This window comes from Drosophila nasuta, chromosome X, assembly GCF_023558535.2.
Source record: "Drosophila nasuta strain 15112-1781.00 chromosome X, ASM2355853v1, whole genome shotgun sequence".
Classification (NCBI taxonomy): Eukaryota; Metazoa; Arthropoda; class Insecta; order Diptera; family Drosophilidae; genus Drosophila; species Drosophila nasuta.
The window spans coordinates 11527307-11545027 of record NC_083459.1 but is presented as its reverse complement, the minus strand read 5'-3'; the positions used below and the strand labels follow the sequence as shown (position 1 = coordinate 11545027).

The 17721-nt window shown below is 36.2% G+C and overlaps 3 protein-coding genes across 12 annotated transcripts; 1 reads left to right on the top strand and 2 right to left on the bottom strand.

The window, feature by feature from the left end:
• Positions 1 to 234: 234 nt before the first annotated feature.
• On the bottom strand, positions 235 to 8065 carry LOC132795234 (mitogen-activated protein kinase kinase kinase 7-like). 4 transcript variants are annotated; one of them, XM_060805845.1, is made up of 6 exons: positions 7715 to 8065; positions 1610 to 1777; positions 1256 to 1555; positions 1005 to 1181; positions 805 to 949; positions 235 to 743 (listed from the first exon to the last, which is right to left on the bottom strand). In XM_060805845.1, exons 2-6 carry the CDS (start codon positions 1661 to 1663, stop codon positions 556 to 558), a joined length of 864 nt encoding a protein of 287 aa, XP_060661828.1. In that variant the 5' UTR covers positions 1664 to 1777; positions 7715 to 8065; the 3' UTR covers positions 235 to 555. The 4 variants fall into 4 exon arrangements, with proteins under 4 accessions (XP_060661828.1, XP_060661826.1, XP_060661827.1 ...); XM_060805843.1 differs by lacking the exons at positions 235 to 743; positions 805 to 949; positions 1005 to 1181; positions 1256 to 1555; positions 1610 to 1777 and adding exons at positions 5113 to 5662; positions 5724 to 5817; positions 5873 to 6049; positions 6124 to 6423; positions 6484 to 6607 and having other exon boundaries at positions 7715 to 8052; XM_060805844.1 differs by lacking the exons at positions 235 to 743; positions 805 to 949; positions 1005 to 1181; positions 1256 to 1555; positions 1610 to 1777 and adding exons at positions 5114 to 5662; positions 5724 to 5817; positions 5873 to 6049; positions 6124 to 6423; positions 6484 to 6586 and having other exon boundaries at positions 7715 to 8051.
• Positions 8066 to 8343: 278 nt separating this feature from the next.
• On the top strand, positions 8344 to 9743 carry LOC132795236 (myb-like protein AA). Its single transcript, XM_060805847.1, has 2 exons — positions 8344 to 8494; positions 8666 to 9743. Exons 1-2 carry the CDS (start codon positions 8449 to 8451, stop codon positions 9301 to 9303), a joined length of 684 nt encoding a protein of 227 aa, XP_060661830.1. The 5' UTR covers positions 8344 to 8448; the 3' UTR covers positions 9304 to 9743.
• Positions 9744 to 10102: 359 nt separating this feature from the next.
• On the bottom strand, positions 10103 to 17182 carry LOC132795233 (DDB1- and CUL4-associated factor 6-like). Of its 7 annotated transcripts, none has more exons than XM_060805838.1 (5): positions 17085 to 17182; positions 16063 to 16194; positions 14459 to 15844; positions 11070 to 11560; positions 10103 to 11006 (listed from the first exon to the last, which is right to left on the bottom strand). In XM_060805838.1, the coding sequence occupies exons 2-5, from the start codon at positions 16166 to 16168 to the stop codon at positions 10590 to 10592; spliced, it is 2400 nt and encodes a 799-aa protein (XP_060661821.1). In that variant the 5' UTR covers positions 16169 to 16194; positions 17085 to 17182; the 3' UTR covers positions 10103 to 10589. The 7 variants fall into 7 exon arrangements, with proteins under 7 accessions (XP_060661821.1, XP_060661822.1, XP_060661824.1 ...); XM_060805839.1 differs by having other exon boundaries at positions 17073 to 17169; XM_060805841.1 differs by lacking the exon at positions 17085 to 17182 and adding an exon at positions 16942 to 17043.
• Between the last annotated feature and the right edge of the window lie 539 nt (positions 17183 to 17721).

Here is a 17721-nt window from a genome sequence, read left to right as displayed (position 1 = left end):
GACCCAACTGTAGCTTCCTGATTTTCTTTTTTTTTTAAGTTAAAGGTTTAAAAATATTAGTCGAACTATCGATATATTTTAGATTTACATCTTTAATTTATAAAAAGCTTTTATAACGCCTATAAAATAAAATAACTAAATTTATTATTGGCATACAAACAAAATTTTCTAAAAATAAAAACAAAATGTTTTTTTTCACATAATTTTATTAAAAACATAATTAGTTATAAAAACGATTTTTTTTGTTTTAATTTTGTATACAAATTTGTCAAAATACATTAATCTGTTTATAAATGCACCCAACTCAATTTTAATTTTAAGTCTCTCGCTATCTAAAATAATATTGCAAACGACTATTCGATGTAGGTATTTAAGTATTGAGGCAGTATTATATTGTGTAAATGTTTTACAGACTCCTCTCTCATGTGCACATATTTTTTCTCCACCATTTTTTTTAAATTTTTGCATACACAAATATGCATTCTTTTAGGTATTGACATGTGATAATATGGCATGCGTTAACATGAAAAGATCATATTTTTTCCAAACCAGATACTATTTTTGGGTAGACGAAGATAGCCCCTCAATGCGAGTGCATCTAAGAGAGTTTTCACAGAAATCAGTTTTCTTTAAGTCTTCCAGAATTTCTTTCATGGTCGGTCGGGTTGTTGGCTCGTTACTCCAGCTCCTCTTCAGCAAATCGTGCGTATACTCTGGTATGCCCTCTAACGATGGTCGCCAATCTTTGTAAAAGAAATCTATACTTTATCAACTAGATCAACATTGACCAATGCACGTGCATACCTTCAGTGGACACCTTAGTAAGAAGTGTCTGATAGTTTTGTTTATCGGGTCCATAAGCATTCGTCCGGCTATAGACTTCCCAAGCGGTGATTGCGAAGCTATAAACATCACATTTTTCGGTATATTTCACGCCATCATTGTAGACCTGCTCATCAAAAGATTTGTTCAGCAATTGAATTTGAAAAGGATTTCAAGCTTACTTCAGGTGCCATATACCGGTATGTGCCAGACTCGTTTGACATACAAGAGCCAAGCTGCCTTACATTTCCGAAATCACAGAGCTTTACAATACTCTTTTTACTATTGAGGAGTATGTTTTTTGGCTTCACATCACGATGAATTACCTTTGGTGTTAAGCTATGCAGATGATTAAGGCCCTAATAAAGGTATAAAATACTTCTTTACTATATACTATATACAGTATTCAGTATATCAGATTTATACTACGCACCTCGGCCGCTTGAGTTAGCCAGTTAATGGCATCCCCGTTTGTATACTTATGATCATTGTGGTTATGTATGATTTTGTGTAGAGATGGACCATCCATGAATTCGAATATCAAATAAAGCTTTGGTATTTCATCCAATTCGGCAATAAATTCAACGATATTTTCATGTTTAACCGTTCGCATTGTTGTAATTTCTCGTTCAGCCTTCTCTTTTGTATCTTCGGTTACGTGTAGCACTTTGATAGCCACATCTCCGTCACATAAAGCACCTTTATAGACTACTCCAAAGGTGCCTCTGCCAATCTACAACAAAAGTTGCCTTAATATACTGAATATACAATTTATACTATACTTTACTTCATTCGTTGACAGAAAGCGTTCAATTTCCTGTTTAGTGACAGTTCTTCTCATGTTTCTTCGAGGTGCAAATGCCGACTGATTTCTCGGTGACAATCCAAAGTGAGAGATTGCCTTATCAATGTGAGTAATCGCCTTGTTCTCTTATATCAGCTTATACTGCAAATACTGACAAAATATACATATAAATACATACATATTGACAAAAGTGTTTAAGTGTTCAGTGGGTCTGCATGAATTGGAGAACAGTTTTTGGAGAACGAATATAAGTGAATGTTCTATCAGTTCCGGTATTGGCATTCGGTGATTCCCCCTCATGCGTATAGCTGATAGCGTGTACAATAAAATTGGTGTTTAGTGAATAAATATGTTAGTATAGTAAAGTTAAAGTTAATTTTAAAAATATTTAGTGGTAGATCTTAAGTATAAGAATTTCACTATGAGTTTACATTTAACTGATTTGATCATATATCTCTTATAGTAGTTTGCCGAGTTACTGAAGTTTTATAATACATATATGATTTATAACACACCTATTTTACTCATATTTTATTTAAAATTTGATAACCCAACGAATTCTCTTAGCGAGAGTACAGCTATCGCAGTCATTCACCCGCTCAGTAAGAACCTTGAAATGTTGCTCTTTGCGTTTTGTGTTTTGCAGTATTTGATCGCTTTGGTACTATCAAGATATGAATGAATGCATTTATGCACAATCAGGCTTGCTTATGCCTTTAATTGCTTACTCAGTTAACATCATTAGAACTAAGTAGTCAGAGGCTGCAGTCGAGTGTGCTCGACTGTGAGATACTCGTTACACATTTTCAATTAAAGCAAAACAGTGCGGTATTATTCTTCAAAAATATACTGCAAAATACTAAAATATATAAAAGGTCATATTTGGTATATCGATATGCTATTACATTTCAAAAATATTAAAGAGCTAGAAGCAAAGTTAGTAGTTCTACGAGAGATGAGAAGAGGAAGAAAATTCCTATTGACCCTGACCGAAACTGCAAAACAAATTTGAGTTAACAGCTCCAAGGAGTCTATTTCACCATTAATTAGTCTCTATATGAAAACAGCACCTTGCATAGTTCTATGATCAGAAATAGAGAAGGAAGTTTTAGTAATAACAAGTAAGAAAGCAACAGTCGAGTGTACTCGACCCGCTACCCCATTTTGAATAAAAGCAATATATTTTGCGGTATATTTCTCAAAATATACCAAATATACATTCAAAATATACCATAGACGGCACAATATACCAGATTGTTAGCCAAAGCAACTAAGACCCCTAGTTAGTAGGCGTTTTTGCCCATACAAAAGTATTTCTTTAATAACTTCGACAATTTTTATCTGATTGCAAGCAAATTTTCAGGAATCATAACTACTATAGTATTATATATACCAAAATTCGTAACTCTAGCTTTAAAATTACGCTTGTTATTCGATTTTTTGATTTGCGGGGGCGGAAGGGGGCGTGGCAAAAATTTGAAACAAACTTGATCTGCGTGCAAACATAACAAATGTTGTCGAAAAAAAATTATAGCTCTATCTCTTATAGTCTCTGAGATCTAGGTGTTCATACGGACGGACGGACAGACACACAGACGGACAGGCGGACATGGCTAGATCGTCTCGGCTGTTGACGCTGATCAAGAATATATATACTTTATAGGGTCGGAGAGGGGCCTGTTACATACATTTCCTGCCGGCACAAAGTTATAATACCCTTCTACCCTTTGGGTAGCGGGTATAAAAAATCTACTGCGATAAGGTGGTAATCTAATATTAGGATTCCAATTTAAACTACGAAGAGCAAATAACAAGAATTGTTTCTGCACCGACTCAATCCTATCTTGATAAACCCTATACTGGAGATTCCAGACAAGCGATCCGTACTCAAGGATAGGACGAACCAGTGAGACGTACAAAGTTTTGGTAATGAAGGGATCGTTGAACTCTTTCGACCAGCGTTTTATAAATCCCAAAACACCCATGGCCCTATTTACAGCAGATAGAATATGTTTATCAAATTTTAGCTTCGCATCAAGCAGAACCCCCAAGTCATTCACACCTTCAATTCGCTCAAGAGGAGTATCATATAACATATAGTTATTTAACTGGGAAGAACCCCTATTGCAGTTGAGATGTAACATATTTACTCTGCACCAAGATTCTAGACGATTAAGGTCACATTGTAACAGTGAGCTCGCAAGACTATCATTAAATGTCAGGCAAAGCTTAACGTCATCGGCGTACATAAGTACACGGGAATGCTCAATAATAGAAGGAAGATCATTTATAAACACAGTGAACCATAGAGGACCCAAATGACTACCCTGGGGCACACCAGAAGTAACTTGGACACATTTAGATACAAAGCCATTATAATAAACATTCTATCTGTTTAAGAAAGTTATTTAACAAATTTTTCGTACGCTTACTGGAAGCGTCAGTAGCTATGGCTGAAAATCTGGTATATTTTGTACTTTATGGTATATTTTGAATTTAATATAAATATACCAAATATAGCTTTTGGGATAGCGTAATATTTTTGGTATATTTCATGAATAATATCGCTTTATTTCGATGTTATTCAAAATAAGTAGCGGGTATCACAAGTCGAGCAGACCCAACCGTAGCTTCCTGATTTTCTTTTTATACCCGCTACCCATAGTGTAGAAGGGTATTATAACTTAGTGCTGGCAGGAAATGTATGTAACAGGTAGAAGGAGGCATCTCCGACCCCATAAAGTATATATATTCTTGATCAGCATCAACAGCCGAGACGATCTAGCCATGTCCGTCTGTCCGTATGAACACCTAGATCTCAGAGACTATAAGAGATAGAGCTATAATTTTTTTTCGACAGCATTTGTTATGTTTGCACGCAGATCAAGTTTGTTTCAAATTTTTTACCACGCCCACTTCCGCCCCCGCAAATCAAAAAAAAATCGAATAACAAGCGTAATTTTAAAGCTAGAGTTACGAATTTTAGTATATACAATAATTACTATAGTAGTTATGATTCCTGAAAACTTGGTTGCGATCAGATAAAAATTGTCGAAGTTGAGGAAATACTTTTGTATGGGCAAAAACGCCTACTTACTAGGGGTCTTAGTTGCTTTGGCTAACAATCTGGTATATTGTGCCGTCTATGGTATATTTTGAATGCGGTACTATATCGATATAACAAATATACCATTTGGTATAATTTTAGTATTTTTTGCAGTATAATCGGTATATTTTGAGAAAAATACCGCAAAATATATTTCTTTTATTCAAAATGGGTAGCGGGTATCTCACAGTCGAGTACACTCGACTGTAGCTTTCTTACTTGTTTTTTTTAAGTTAAAGGTTTAAAAATATTAATCGAACTATCGATATATTTTAGATTTACATCCTTAATTTATAAAAGCTTTTATAACGCCTATAAAATAAAATAACTAAATTTATTATTGACATACAAACAAAACTTTCTAAAAATAAAAACAAAATGTTTTTTTCCACATAATTTTATTAAAAACATTATTAGTTATAAAAACGATTTTTTTTTGTTTTGATTTTGTATATAAATTTGTCAAAATACATTAAACTGTTTATAAATGCACCCAACTCAATTTTAATTTTAAGTCTCTCGCTATCTAAAATAATATTGCAAACGACTATTCGATGTAGGTATTTAAGTATTGAGGCAGTATTATATTGTGTATGTGTTTTACAGACTCCTCTCTCATGTGCACATATTTTTTCTCCACCATTTTTTTAAATTTTTGCATACACAAATATGCATTCTTTTAGATATTGACATGTGATAATATGGCAGCCGTTAACATGAAAAGATCATATTTTTTCAAACCAGATACTATTTTTGGGTAGACGAAGATAGCCCCTCAATGCGAGTGCATCTAAGAGAGTTTTCACAGAAATCAGTTTTCTTTAAGTCTTCCAGAATTTCTTTCATGGTCGGTCGGGTTTTTGGCTCCGTTCTCCAGCTCCTCTCCAGCAATTTGTGCGTATACTTTGGTATGCCCTCTAACGATAGTTCTTTGTAAAATAAATATATACTGTATTAACTAGATCAACATTGACCAATGCACGTGCATACTTTCTGTGGACACCGTCCGGCTGTAGACTTCCCAAGCGGTGATTGCGAAGCTATAAACATCACATTTTTCGGTATATTTCACACTATTGTAGACCTGCTCATCAAGAGATTTGTTCAGCAATTGAATTTGAAAAGTATTTCAAGCTTACTTCAGGTGCCATATACCGGTATGTGCCAGACTCGTTTGACATACAAGAGCCACGCGGCCTTACATTTCCGAAATCACAGAGCTTTACAATACTCTTGTCACTATTGAGGAGTATGTTTTTTGGCTTCACATCACGATGAATTAGCTTTGGTGTTAAGCTATGTAGATGATTAAGGCCCTAATAAAGGTATAAAATACTGCTTTACTATATACTATATACAGTATTCAGTATATCAGATTTATACTACGCACCTCGGCTGCTTGAGTTAGCCAGTTAATGGCATCCTTGTTTGTATACTTATGATCATTGTAGTTATGTATGATTTTGTGAAGAGATGGACCATCCATGAATTCGAATATCAAATAAAGCTTTGGTATTTCATACAATTCGGCAATAAATTCAACGATATTTTTATGTTTAACCGTTCGCATTGTTGTAATTTCTAGTTCAGCCTTCTCTTTTGTATCTTCGGTTACTTGTAGCACTTTGATAGCCACATCTCCGTCATCCAAAGTACCTCTATAGACTTCTCCAAAGGTGCCTTTGCCAATCTACAACAAAAATTGCGTTAATATACTGAATATACAATTTATACCTAAATTGTTATTTACTTTTGGCGTTGACAAATAGGATTCAATTTCCTTTTTAGTGACCACTCTTCTCATGATACTTCGAGGTGCTTTTGCAGTTTCTTCTGCAGTTTCTTCAAGTTTGCTGCCAAAATATATACATATACTGCCAAAATATATACATACAATCATACGTTTGTACAAGATGTCTAATTGAAATACATACAATGAGACATGTCACAGCTATTGTACTTATCCTTGCATACCTTAGATTTCTTAGCAGATTCAGTGAAACTTAAGTAAGAAAAAAAAAAACATATCTTAACATATTAGCGTATTAGTGAACACTGTATTAACCGGACGAGGGCACTATATAGAGACTATCTAGATTTAGAATAAGATTGTAAATCTAAAACTTTCTTAAAAAAAATGCGATTTCCTTCCTTTAAAATAATAACATAATTTTGGCGTTGTTATAGCCCAATAATTACTTACTTATAATTGTTATAAATGTTTAATAAAACGTCAACAAACTATATATGTACATATAAAAAGCATTATACAAATACAGCTTTGAAAATAGTTTAATGGGACATTTTATTTATAGAACCCTTTATTCCAAATATTTGTATTCTTGGAGATATGTGGATGCAGAATTTTCTGCTATTAAGACTGAAAAAGCTCTCGTTTGGGAACAAAGTTTACATATAATAGGCGTTTATATTCGCTTTGATTTAAACATTTTCACGGCACGAAACATTGATTAATAGAAAAAGAGAAAAAAACGATTTCGAATCCAGTTTAAACTCAAACGCAAACGCGGGAACTACCAACTCGTTTTAAATTAATAGTATATTATTATTATATGGTATAGAATTAGTATATTCACATTTTCGGGTAATTTTTAGTTAATTCTTGATTCAAGTTAACCAGTTAGAATTTAAAAATTTGATAATAGCAAAAACTAAGCAGTAAGAGAAATGCCAATACATGTACATATGAAATGTATGTATGTATGTATGTTGGTTCTTTCAAAACGGATTGAGAACAGCCCAAAAACGATTTTGTCGAGTTGTGAAATGGTCGCATAAGTAATAGATAACATTTACAACATGTCAGAACTGAAGTACATAGACTTATTGTTAAATTAAATGACAAATATCCCTAATTTCACGTAATCAATATTACTACTAAAAGTAAAATTTCTGATTGTCAAAAATTTCTACCCGCATGCAAAAAGTAGTGATCATGTTTGCTGTTCAGAGTTACATACCTTTTGACTGCGCCCATTGTACATATGTTGAGTGTTCAATATGGAATCATACGAAGAGTATATAAATACAAATAATTTCATCAATAAAATACAACCTCTTTTGACCTTCAGAGAATGTTAGATGGATGTTTTCTAGAACTTGATTAATTGATTACCGGCAAAGTTTTGCTTTATTTTTTGTTAAACACTTCACAGAAACCACGTCTAATTATTAAATTTAATGAAGTACCGGTTAGAGCAGGAGACCCGGGATATTACCGCAATTACCGCAAAAGATTACGCTGACTGATCGAAAATTATTATAACGCGACAAATATCAATTCAAGTTTGATGTGTGCAATGACAAAGCATAAAACTTTAGCACTAAAATATACCAGTTCAATATACCAAATAGCTTCAGAAAATATCGTATCGTACGGTGTTTTCATATTTTGCTATTGTGGATATGCAGCCCTGAAAACTTATCGATTTGAGTTTCAAGACAACAAACAAACACTTTCGACACCGTTAAACATATATAATAATAGCAGCGGCAATGTAATGAAGTTCACTGGGTTTAAGCCCAATTGAAGTTGTTACTAAAATGCTGCATACTTTCAGGTGCCCATGAATATACACAGTTCATTTGGTATATTTTGTAGTTTCAGCTTGCGGTCACACTGCACGCAATATACACATACCCAAAATTGCAAGTACGCCAAAAGTATTTACTATTTATTTTGCTATTCAAAAAAATGGATAACTCGATGGAGAAGCGAGGATCCAATGGCAATGCTAACTGTAAGTAGATCTTGACACACACACACACGCGCGCGCACATGTATGCGCCTACGTATTTGTATTTGAATTAATGCACTTTTGTTTATTTCATTTTCATGGCCATTTGGGGAACAACGTTATATATTCGAATTGTTAACACCGAAACAAAATAAACGGAATATCTGTGTGTAGTTAACAATATGACAGATGAGCAATTGCAACAGTGGCACACAGCATTCCTAACGGAGGCGCAACGTGAGAATTATGTGAACCATAATTTGGAAATAGTTCGTCACTATCGAACCGAAGCGATTGCTCGAGCCCCTGCCTTTGATATTGAACGCAATGCGATCAGTGCAGCAATCGCCCGCCACGGTCTTTGGATGCCGCCGCCCCCCAACAGTGTGGCGCAATCCGAAAGCAGTCCGCAATGCACAATGACATCAACAGCTGCAGCAGCAGCAGCATCATCGCAGGAGGAGGGACAACCGCCGCCACAGCGAAGACCCCGCATTGAGCAGCCCCAAACCCAGCAGCAACAGCAGCAGTTGCCATGCGATGTGGCAGCCAGCAGGGGCAGCGTCAGTGGCGCAAGTGCATCCAACTATGGCCACTATGTCGCCTTGGCCCACATCTTCTCCGACACATATGCGACACGAGCGGAGCCAGTCAATGGCATTATTAACAATGTCAATGCTAATGCGAATGCTAATACAAATGCCAATAGAAATAACAGTAATAATAATGCTGACGATGATCGAGAGGATTCGAATATTAATGAAGTTGCGTTAACGGAGACGATCGATAGCCTGGGCTTGCGTCGCACTTAATAGTCGGAACTATACATATATAAATTAATATATAAAATTATTAACTATTCACATTTAAGAATGATATTTATTCATAAACAAATTGTTAAAAGATCAGCATGTGCAACATATTGATTAGATCGTATCTAATAATTTATATTTAAATGTAGTTTACCAAAAAAAAAAAACAAAAAGGCGAATATTTGTAAATAATATCAGTTGATGTTTTGTATATAGTGCATTTTAAACATAGTTGTGTAGCATTTAAGCTTAGATTATCTACATACATAATAATTATTAACCAACAGATTATTGTGTACATATAAACTATATATACTACAACAAAATATATAGCAACATATGACATCTCAAATGAATTCTGAATTTGTGAATTTTCTCATTGGGGAAGAAAAATGGGCAAAGTTATTCTAAACATTTTTAGGTATCGTATACAAATATTATTGAGAACAGCTTAAAAATCAAATCAAGAGTCGATATAGCCCCACTCATTGTGTTATTATTACAATAAAAATAAAAACGTATTTTATTTCGATTTGATCAAACTTGTTAAAGATTAAGCAACACTTTGCATAATTTCATTGGAGTTGCATATAACATATGTATGGCACATCACATTTTCGAAATTGTTGCAAATTCAACTTATAAATATGACGGATTTTGAATGACAACTGAACGATTATTTCTTAGAGATAACGTCCGATTTGGCTATATTGACTCTAGGTGGAATCGCTTGTTGCGGTTTGCGGTTCTTTTTTTACAGACTTGGGTACCGAGTATTAAATCAAAATAATGTATAATGTATAATGTTATATGCATGATAGCTAGCTTGTTTAATGGCACCTTATGGCGAGTGTTACAACTTAAAAAAGGAACAAGTGTTTACGATATCGTTCTCAGTATTGTTTTGGTTGTTTCTTTTTGGTTTTGTTTTGTTTTTTGTTTTTTGGTTGTTTTTTGTGTCTTATACGAATGGTTTCTTCGTATGCGTTTTTAATCTTCCAACATTGATATACATGTACAATATAGAAATCGGCCGACGTATCAGGACTACATAGCTGTGGGGAATGTATGTGTATTTGTGTGTTGGTGTGTGTGTGGGAATCTTATCTAAAACTTAGGGGGATTTGTGTGCTCGCGATTACGTAATGCCGATTTCCGTGAATGCAAAAAAAAACCCAAAAAAAAAAAAAAAATGAATTATAATATATAAAGTTCTGTTGTACTGTATATCAATGGAGGTAAGCTTTGTGAATTAAATGACTAGATTGTGTGTGTGTTTAGGGAGTTTAGGTTGCATTTGAGTTACTGTTGCTCTGATTGTTATCACCATTGCTATCACCGTCGTCGTTAGCATTGTCATTATTATGATTATTATTATTATTGTTGGCAGCCTCGCTGCCGCTGCTGCTGCCGCCGCTGCCGTCGCTCTCGATCACCTCGAGTGTGACAAAAGCCTCTGTCTCCATCGCTTCGGTGTCCATTGCACCAGCCTCTGCCTCGCCCCCCTCGCCAGCTGACATTGCCACGATGGCTTCGTTGCGTCGCTGTCTGAATGCCGCATTGGCCGCCGTGGCGCCTCCTTCGGTGGCATGCATCAGGCGACGATACTGATGCAAGCTGGCCAGGATGCGTATCATGATCTGTGCAGGTACCGTTATTGTATCGCGTGCCTCCACCAGCATTATCTCATTGCTCTGCATCAGCTGCAAGTGATACATTATATTATTCATTATGGATCATGGATATCTTCGCTTTGCTTAACTTACCCCAGTTGTGCCCGCCTCATCGAAGCTGGCTGCCGCATCGATGGGTGCCCAGAGTTTCACATTGTAATCGATGCCCGAGCTGAGCAGATACGGCAACGTGGGATGCGGCTGGACGCGATTCACCACACGATGATCGGCCAGCAGGGTTTTCACCACTTTCCCCGTCTGACGTTGCCACACAAAGATGTGGCCACAATCCGATCCAGACATTATGAAATCATCGCCCCAAAAGCACGCGCCTTTCACCATTGTGCGCGAATTGCGATGTCCGCTAAATGACATTTTCACATAGTCGAATTTCGTTATCGGATACTTTGGGCCATCTCCTTTCATCTCCGCCATATCCGTGTCCTCTTTGGTGTCCGCCTCCGCCTCCGTCTCCACTTCTGATTCAGCGCTTTTCTCTGTTGTCTCAGTGTCCATCTTTTGATTTGCATCTGTGGCTTCGGTTTCAGCTTCGGTTGTCACTTTTTCAGCATTTATCATGGTTACTGCAAGAATATTGGGTATTATTAACTTAAATCAAATCGTATCGAAATGAGTGTGAAAGAGTGCGTGCATTTTGCTTTGCTCTTTCAATCTATAGCATACAAATTCTATGAAAGTTCATAGTCCATAAATTAAAACTTTGCTAATCTAAAGCTTATATTTTAGTAAAGATAGTAAAACGAAAATTGTGACTTAATAAGTATACAAATGTTTAAATTGTAAATTAAAAATAAAACCTTATAAATCCAACAGTTAGGAAACATTACAATATATAAGTTGAAATATAATCAACATACATACTTAATACCTTACATAATAGGTTACAATAACATAAATCCCAAAATACAGATTTAATTATTTTTGAAAGTTCCGATTTTGTATAAAAATAATGCCGTTTAATGATCACCTCTAAAATTGCAATTTTTATATTTTCCAAAACTATTGTTCAATGGATTATAAATGTTGAGATAAATTGTAAGTGTTGAGATATATCTAATAACAAAGAATCTATTCATATTGTGGGTTCTATAGACAATCGAATAATATATTATATTAGGAAAGCAGGACAGTATCAATAAATTTTTGTTGTTGTAAGATATAGTTAACTTATTAAAATTCTTTGAAATTCGAAAGTTTTAGAAATTGGCCTTGAAGTTATTTAAGTATTTGCAGTAAATTTTTAATTTATTATTATTATTCATTATTAGGCATTTTAAACTGCGATGTTATGGTAAAATGTTCTTTTGTTTGTACGAAAATTTCATTTAATAAAATAAACTAAAAAGAGCGAATCTTCAATATACTGAAAACAAGCAAAACAATTTTTGTATTGAACCGAATTGTTTTACTTCATTAACTTATATTTGTGCAATAAATTAATTGAAGAACATTTTATTTATATTGAACTGAATTGTTTTGATTAATTAACTTTTACTTGTGAAATAAAATAAATGAAAATTATTATGTTTTTCAATGCAAACTTTAACAAGTAAGAAAGCTACAGTCGAGTGTACTCGACTGTGAGATACCCGCTACCCATTTTGAATAAAAGCAATATATTTTGCGGTATTATTCTCAAAATATACCAAATATACTGCAAAAATACTAAAAATATACCAAATGGTATATGTGGTATATCGATATAGTACCGCATTCAAAATATACCATAGACGGCACAAAACACCAGATTGTCAGCCAAAGCAACTAAGACCCCTAGTAACTAGGCGTTTTTGCCCATACAAAAGTATTTCTTTAATAACTTCCACAATTTATATCTGATCGCAACCAAATTTTCAGGAATCATAACTACTATAGTTATTACCGTATATACCAAAATTCGTAACTCTAGTTTTAAAATTAGGCTTGTTATTCGATTTTTTTGATTTGCAGGGGCGGAAGTGGGCGTGGCAAAAATTTGAAACAAACTTGATCTGCGTGCAAACATAACAAATGCTGTCGAAAAAAAATTATAGCTCTATCTCTTATAGTCTCTGAGATCTAGGTGCTCATACGGACAGACGGACAGACGGACAGACGGACGGACGGACAGACGGACAGACGGACATGGCTATATCGTCTCGGCTGTTGACGCTGATCAAGAATATATATACTTTATAGGGTCGGAGATGCCTCCTTCTACCTGTTACATACATTTCCTGCCGGCACAAAGTTATAATACCCTTCTACCCTATGGGTAGCGGGTATAAAAATGACCAATTTTTATAGTCAACATATTTAGATACAAAATAAGTAAGAAAGCTATAGTTGAAATCGAGTGTGCTCGACTGTGAGATACCTGTCCCCCATTTTGAATAAAAGCAAAACAGTGTGGTATTCATTTTAAAATATGTATACCGAATTAAAATACTCAAAAAATACTAAAAATATATTTCAAAGGCTATATTTGGTATATTGATATAGTACCACATTCAAAATATACCGTAATATGCATAACATATCAGATTGTGAGCCAAACAAAATCAGCGCAGTTTTAATTTTAAAATATACCGAATTAATATACTCCAATAATACTTAAAATATTCATATACCACAAGATATGTTTGGTATGTTTATATAGTGTACTATATTCATACATTCAAATTATACCATAAAGTGCAAAATATACCAGAATGTCAGCTTAGCCTACTAAGATCCGTAGTAAGTAAGCGAATTTCCTAATGCAAAAGTATTTCTTATATAACTTCTAAAATTGCTATCTGATTCCAACTAAATTTGCAGGAATCATTATGTTATTCGATTTTTGTCGATTTGTGGGTGTGAAGCTAGCTTGACCTGTGTGGAAACATAACAGATGCATGAACATAACAAATTATAGCTCTATCTCTTATAGCCTCTGAGATCGAGTGTTTCATATGGACAGACGGACGTGGCTATATCGTCTAGGTTGTTGACACTGATTAAGAATATATATAATATAATTTATAGGGTCAGAGGTGCTTACTTCTGCCTGTTCTGAACACTTCAAGGAGGCACAAAGTCTACTACTATATGGGTAATAGGTATACAAAATAATTCTAATTCTATTTTACCTTAAAAACGAATTCGCAATCTCCCTCGAATAAATGGAAATAACGTTATCTTATGGAATATTTCATAATAATACTTATTACACTTATGTGTATGGGTAGTGGGTATAAAAAATAATTCAAATTCTATTCTACTTTAAAAAAGAATTCGAGCTCTCCCTCGAATAAATGGAAATGAATGGAAAGAACTATATCTTGTGGAACATTTCATAATAATACTTACTATATTACACTTATGTGTATGGGTAGTGGGTATAAAAAATAATTCTAATTATAGTCTACTTTAAAAAAGAATTCTCCCTCGAATAAATGGAAAAAACTATACCTTATGGAATATTTCGTAGTAATACTTACGACACTTAGGTGTGATGGTGTGCTCAGACTTACCATCAGCAGTTGGGGATCTAGTTGCTGTTGCCGGTGGAGGCGGCGTGGGTGGTGAGGACGCCTCAATTGGATTGCCTGGCTGCATGCTGATCTGTGTCAGAAGCTGGCTGCTGCTACGATTTAAAGCCGACTCGCTGCGATTGTCCAGCGTACGCATGACGGCATCCTGCCAGCTCAAGTGTCCGCCGCCGCTTCGTGGAGTGCTGTTGCTGCCGCTGTTGTTGCTGCCACCACCGCCGTTGTTGCCACCGCCACCGCTACCGCCACCGCTGCTGTTGTTACTGGCAGCAAGGGGACGCGACGGACGTGTCTGGGAGTTGAGCATGCGAAAGATCTCGTCGCTTAGGCGATTCAACACGCCCGGCTCAAGCGGCGGTCGCGCCTGTCCGACATTGAGGCGATTCTGTCCCTGCTCGGTGGTGGCCATCGAATTGGGTCCCGTGTCGGACCAATCGCCGCGAAAGCGCAGACGCGGCATTTGCGCCTCGGGATCATCGTCGCGCCGCAGCTTGGGCGTATAGCAGCCGCTCTTGAGCAGCTCGCCATCTTCGTAGCCAGGATGTCGCAGATCATACAGATACAGCTGCTCCATCGAATAGCTGACCAGCAGCTCCGTTTCATCGGCGCTGTACTTGACGCACGTCGGTCGATAGTGACGACGCGTGTACTCCATGGGTATGGGATATGCCTTCAGTGGCCAGGTGATGCGTTCACGATCCGTGGTCGAGTACGTGAGCATGCGACGATCGTAGAGTCGCACTATCGAATCGGAGCAACCGATGGCGATGTTGTGATAGTTGATGGGCGCCACATCCATGGCGGTGACAGCACAGGGCGCTGTGATAAAGATGTGCTGCTCACAGACCGCCTCCATACAGCTGCTGCTGATGCGCAGATCGATGCAGCGGACGGTGCCATCCTCGCCGCAGCTCAAGAACGTGCGCGGACAATCGGGCAGCGGCTGCACATCGTACGTGCTGCCAAAGGCATGGCAATCGAACAGACTGGCCGCCCGGCCGGCGTCATCGATGAGCGCCTCCTCGGGTCGACTCTTGCCGGATCCGTAGGGTGCCAGGAATTCGGTGTGCATCACAATGCCTTCGCCGGAGCACGAGACGATCGCCTGATCGTTGGTGTGCGGCATGAAGCGAGCACTGAATATGTGCCGCTTGTGCATTGTCTTGGAGCGGACGGCGATGCGGCCCGTTTTGGCCTCGGTGATGACCAGATGATTGTCATCGGAGCCGGAGACGAAATGTGTGCCGCTGGCATTCCAGTTCACCGTGTTCACGCAGCCGGTGTGCACATCAAATTTATTCAAGAGGCTCAGGCGTTGCACAAAGTCCAGCGAATCTGGAAAAAAACAAAATATATACATATGTATAAATATATATATATATAACACGCACACAATCCAGAAATTAGTAGTTGCCACTATCATAAATCATAAATCGCAATCATAATCGCCCAAAATTGCACTTCTGCACCACAGAGATAAAGACATGGGGAGAACAAAAAAAAAAAAAAAATGGGCACTGGTCGATCATGATGACAATGAGTTCTACACTCACTTTTGCAGCTGGCTTGCAGATCGGTTTGGAGATCATTGGCATTATGATACGGATAATCGCTGATACACTGCTGTACACTACGACGCAATCCTCGGCGGTCGGTCATCTCTTCCTTCCTTCCTACGGCGACCTCTGTAATGTGAAAAGTGAAACATATTCAACCAAAATGTATATTTATAAAGTGTATGTTATAAATGCGCACAAGTACAAACTAGTAAGCTTCTGATTTTTACGATTTTTACACGAATTTTACAATTTCAAAATGGCATTTAACTAAATTCCATTTTTCGTTCGAAGTAAAGGAATTATCATTTAAGTAAGACGTATTACAAATATATTGATATCGACTTTTCCGTTAGATAAATGTTACTCATCAATTGAATTTCTACAACTATTGTTTAATAATATAAAAAAGTTGTATACGTTTTTCCGTCTCTTTGCTTGCAATTGGATTATTTAATTCCGTCTTGCATATTTTCAACATGCATTAGGAGGATTAATTAGTGTTATAGACCGTTTGTCTGCTAAAAACTATTTTCAATGATACATATACTCATACATACATTATTTGTCTATACTTTAAATATCCAACTATTGTTTTAGGCAGCTAACGCTTCTGCTCTCTCTGTGCTGTGCATGCAATCTGTCATTTGGGAGCTGTCAGCTGTCAAAGCGCTTGTAAAAGTCAGCATCTCCGTCTGTTAAAGTGTATAATAACACTTCACAAGCTCTAAGCAAGAAAATTCTATATGTGTGGGCATGTGTGTGTGTGTGTAAGTATGTGTACATGGCCGGGACTGCGTCCGCTTTGAAGTCTTTTTTTGTTTTGTGCAACAACAAAAATATATGTGAATAATTATATAAAAATTCAAAACAAACCGCCACTCGCCAATTTAATCGACACTAAAAATTTTAATGTTTTGCTTGATTTTTTTTCAGTGTTTAGATAAGCCACTTTATTTTGCTGGTCGTATGAGCTGATTCCAAGTGTAGTATTGTTTTGTATTTACCAAGGGCGTTACCTATTTAATGCTCCCGAAAAACATAAGAAACCACTTCTATTAGCCTCTAACACACAAACACAAATTCGATATTTATTTTTGTTGCTAGCTCAGCTGTCGTGGAAGAATGTGACCAACTCACCTGAGCATCAGAAATACCTTCTAGGGTTGTTGAACATAAATAAAAGTATCAATATATCGATATATTTTCCAAATCTACAAAAAGTGCTCGGCCATATGCAAATTGTGCACAATGGTGTTAACAAATATGCAAATTTAACAAATTCGTTTTTTTTTCTCGCCAAATGGTTACGTACTTAAGTAGTTCAAATTGAAACACCAATGGACTGAATATAAATATAAGAATATATATATGTCTTATAAGGAGACATAAGATAAATAAAAAACAATAATATAATTGGCAATAAAAATAAACTGAATTAAACAGAATTCAATGGAAAAATTAAAAATAAATGTAAAAGGAGCCATTTGAAATACCATCCCAATTTGGTTTCCTTGTCATATAAAAACAGCAATCTACGCTTAATTTGAAACTTTGCTTAAATTACTACAGAAAAGGCAACTTGTGGCTTCATTTAAACAGCTCTATAAATTATTCAAATTGACACAACTATTCGGTGAAAGCCTTTATTAAACG

What these genes read in the sequence shown, in the direction of transcription:
- LOC132795234 (XM_060805843.1), bottom strand. An exon ending in CCTATTTGTCAACGCCAAAA is followed by an intron (nt 6,424 to 6,483) that starts GTAAATAACAAT and finishes TTTTTGTTGTAG; the next exon opens with ATTGGCAAAGGCACCTTTGG. An exon ending in GGCTAACTCAAGCAGCCGAG is followed by an intron (nt 6,050 to 6,123) that starts GTGCGTAGTATA and finishes TACCTTTATTAG; the next exon opens with GGCCTTAATCATCTACATAG.
- LOC132795236 (XM_060805847.1), top strand. Translation starts at nt 8,449, where the DNA reads ATGGATAACTCGATGGAGAAGCGAGGATCCAATGGCAATGCTAACT. An exon ending in ATCCAATGGCAATGCTAACT is followed by an intron (nt 8,495 to 8,665) that starts GTAAGTAGATCT and finishes ATCTGTGTGTAG; the next exon opens with TTAACAATATGACAGATGAG.
- LOC132795233 (XM_060805836.1), bottom strand. Translation starts at nt 16,546, where the DNA reads ATGTTGAAAATATGCAAGACGGAATTAAATAATCCAATTGCAAGCAAA. An exon ending in AAGCAAAGAGACGGAAAAAC is followed by an intron (nt 16,195 to 16,485) that starts GTATACAACTTT and finishes TTCACATTACAG; the next exon opens with AGGTCGCCGTAGGAAGGAAG. An exon ending in TCTGCAAGCCAGCTGCAAAA is followed by an intron (nt 15,845 to 16,062) that starts GTGAGTGTAGAA and finishes GTTTTTTTCCAG; the next exon opens with ATTCGCTGGACTTTGTGCAA.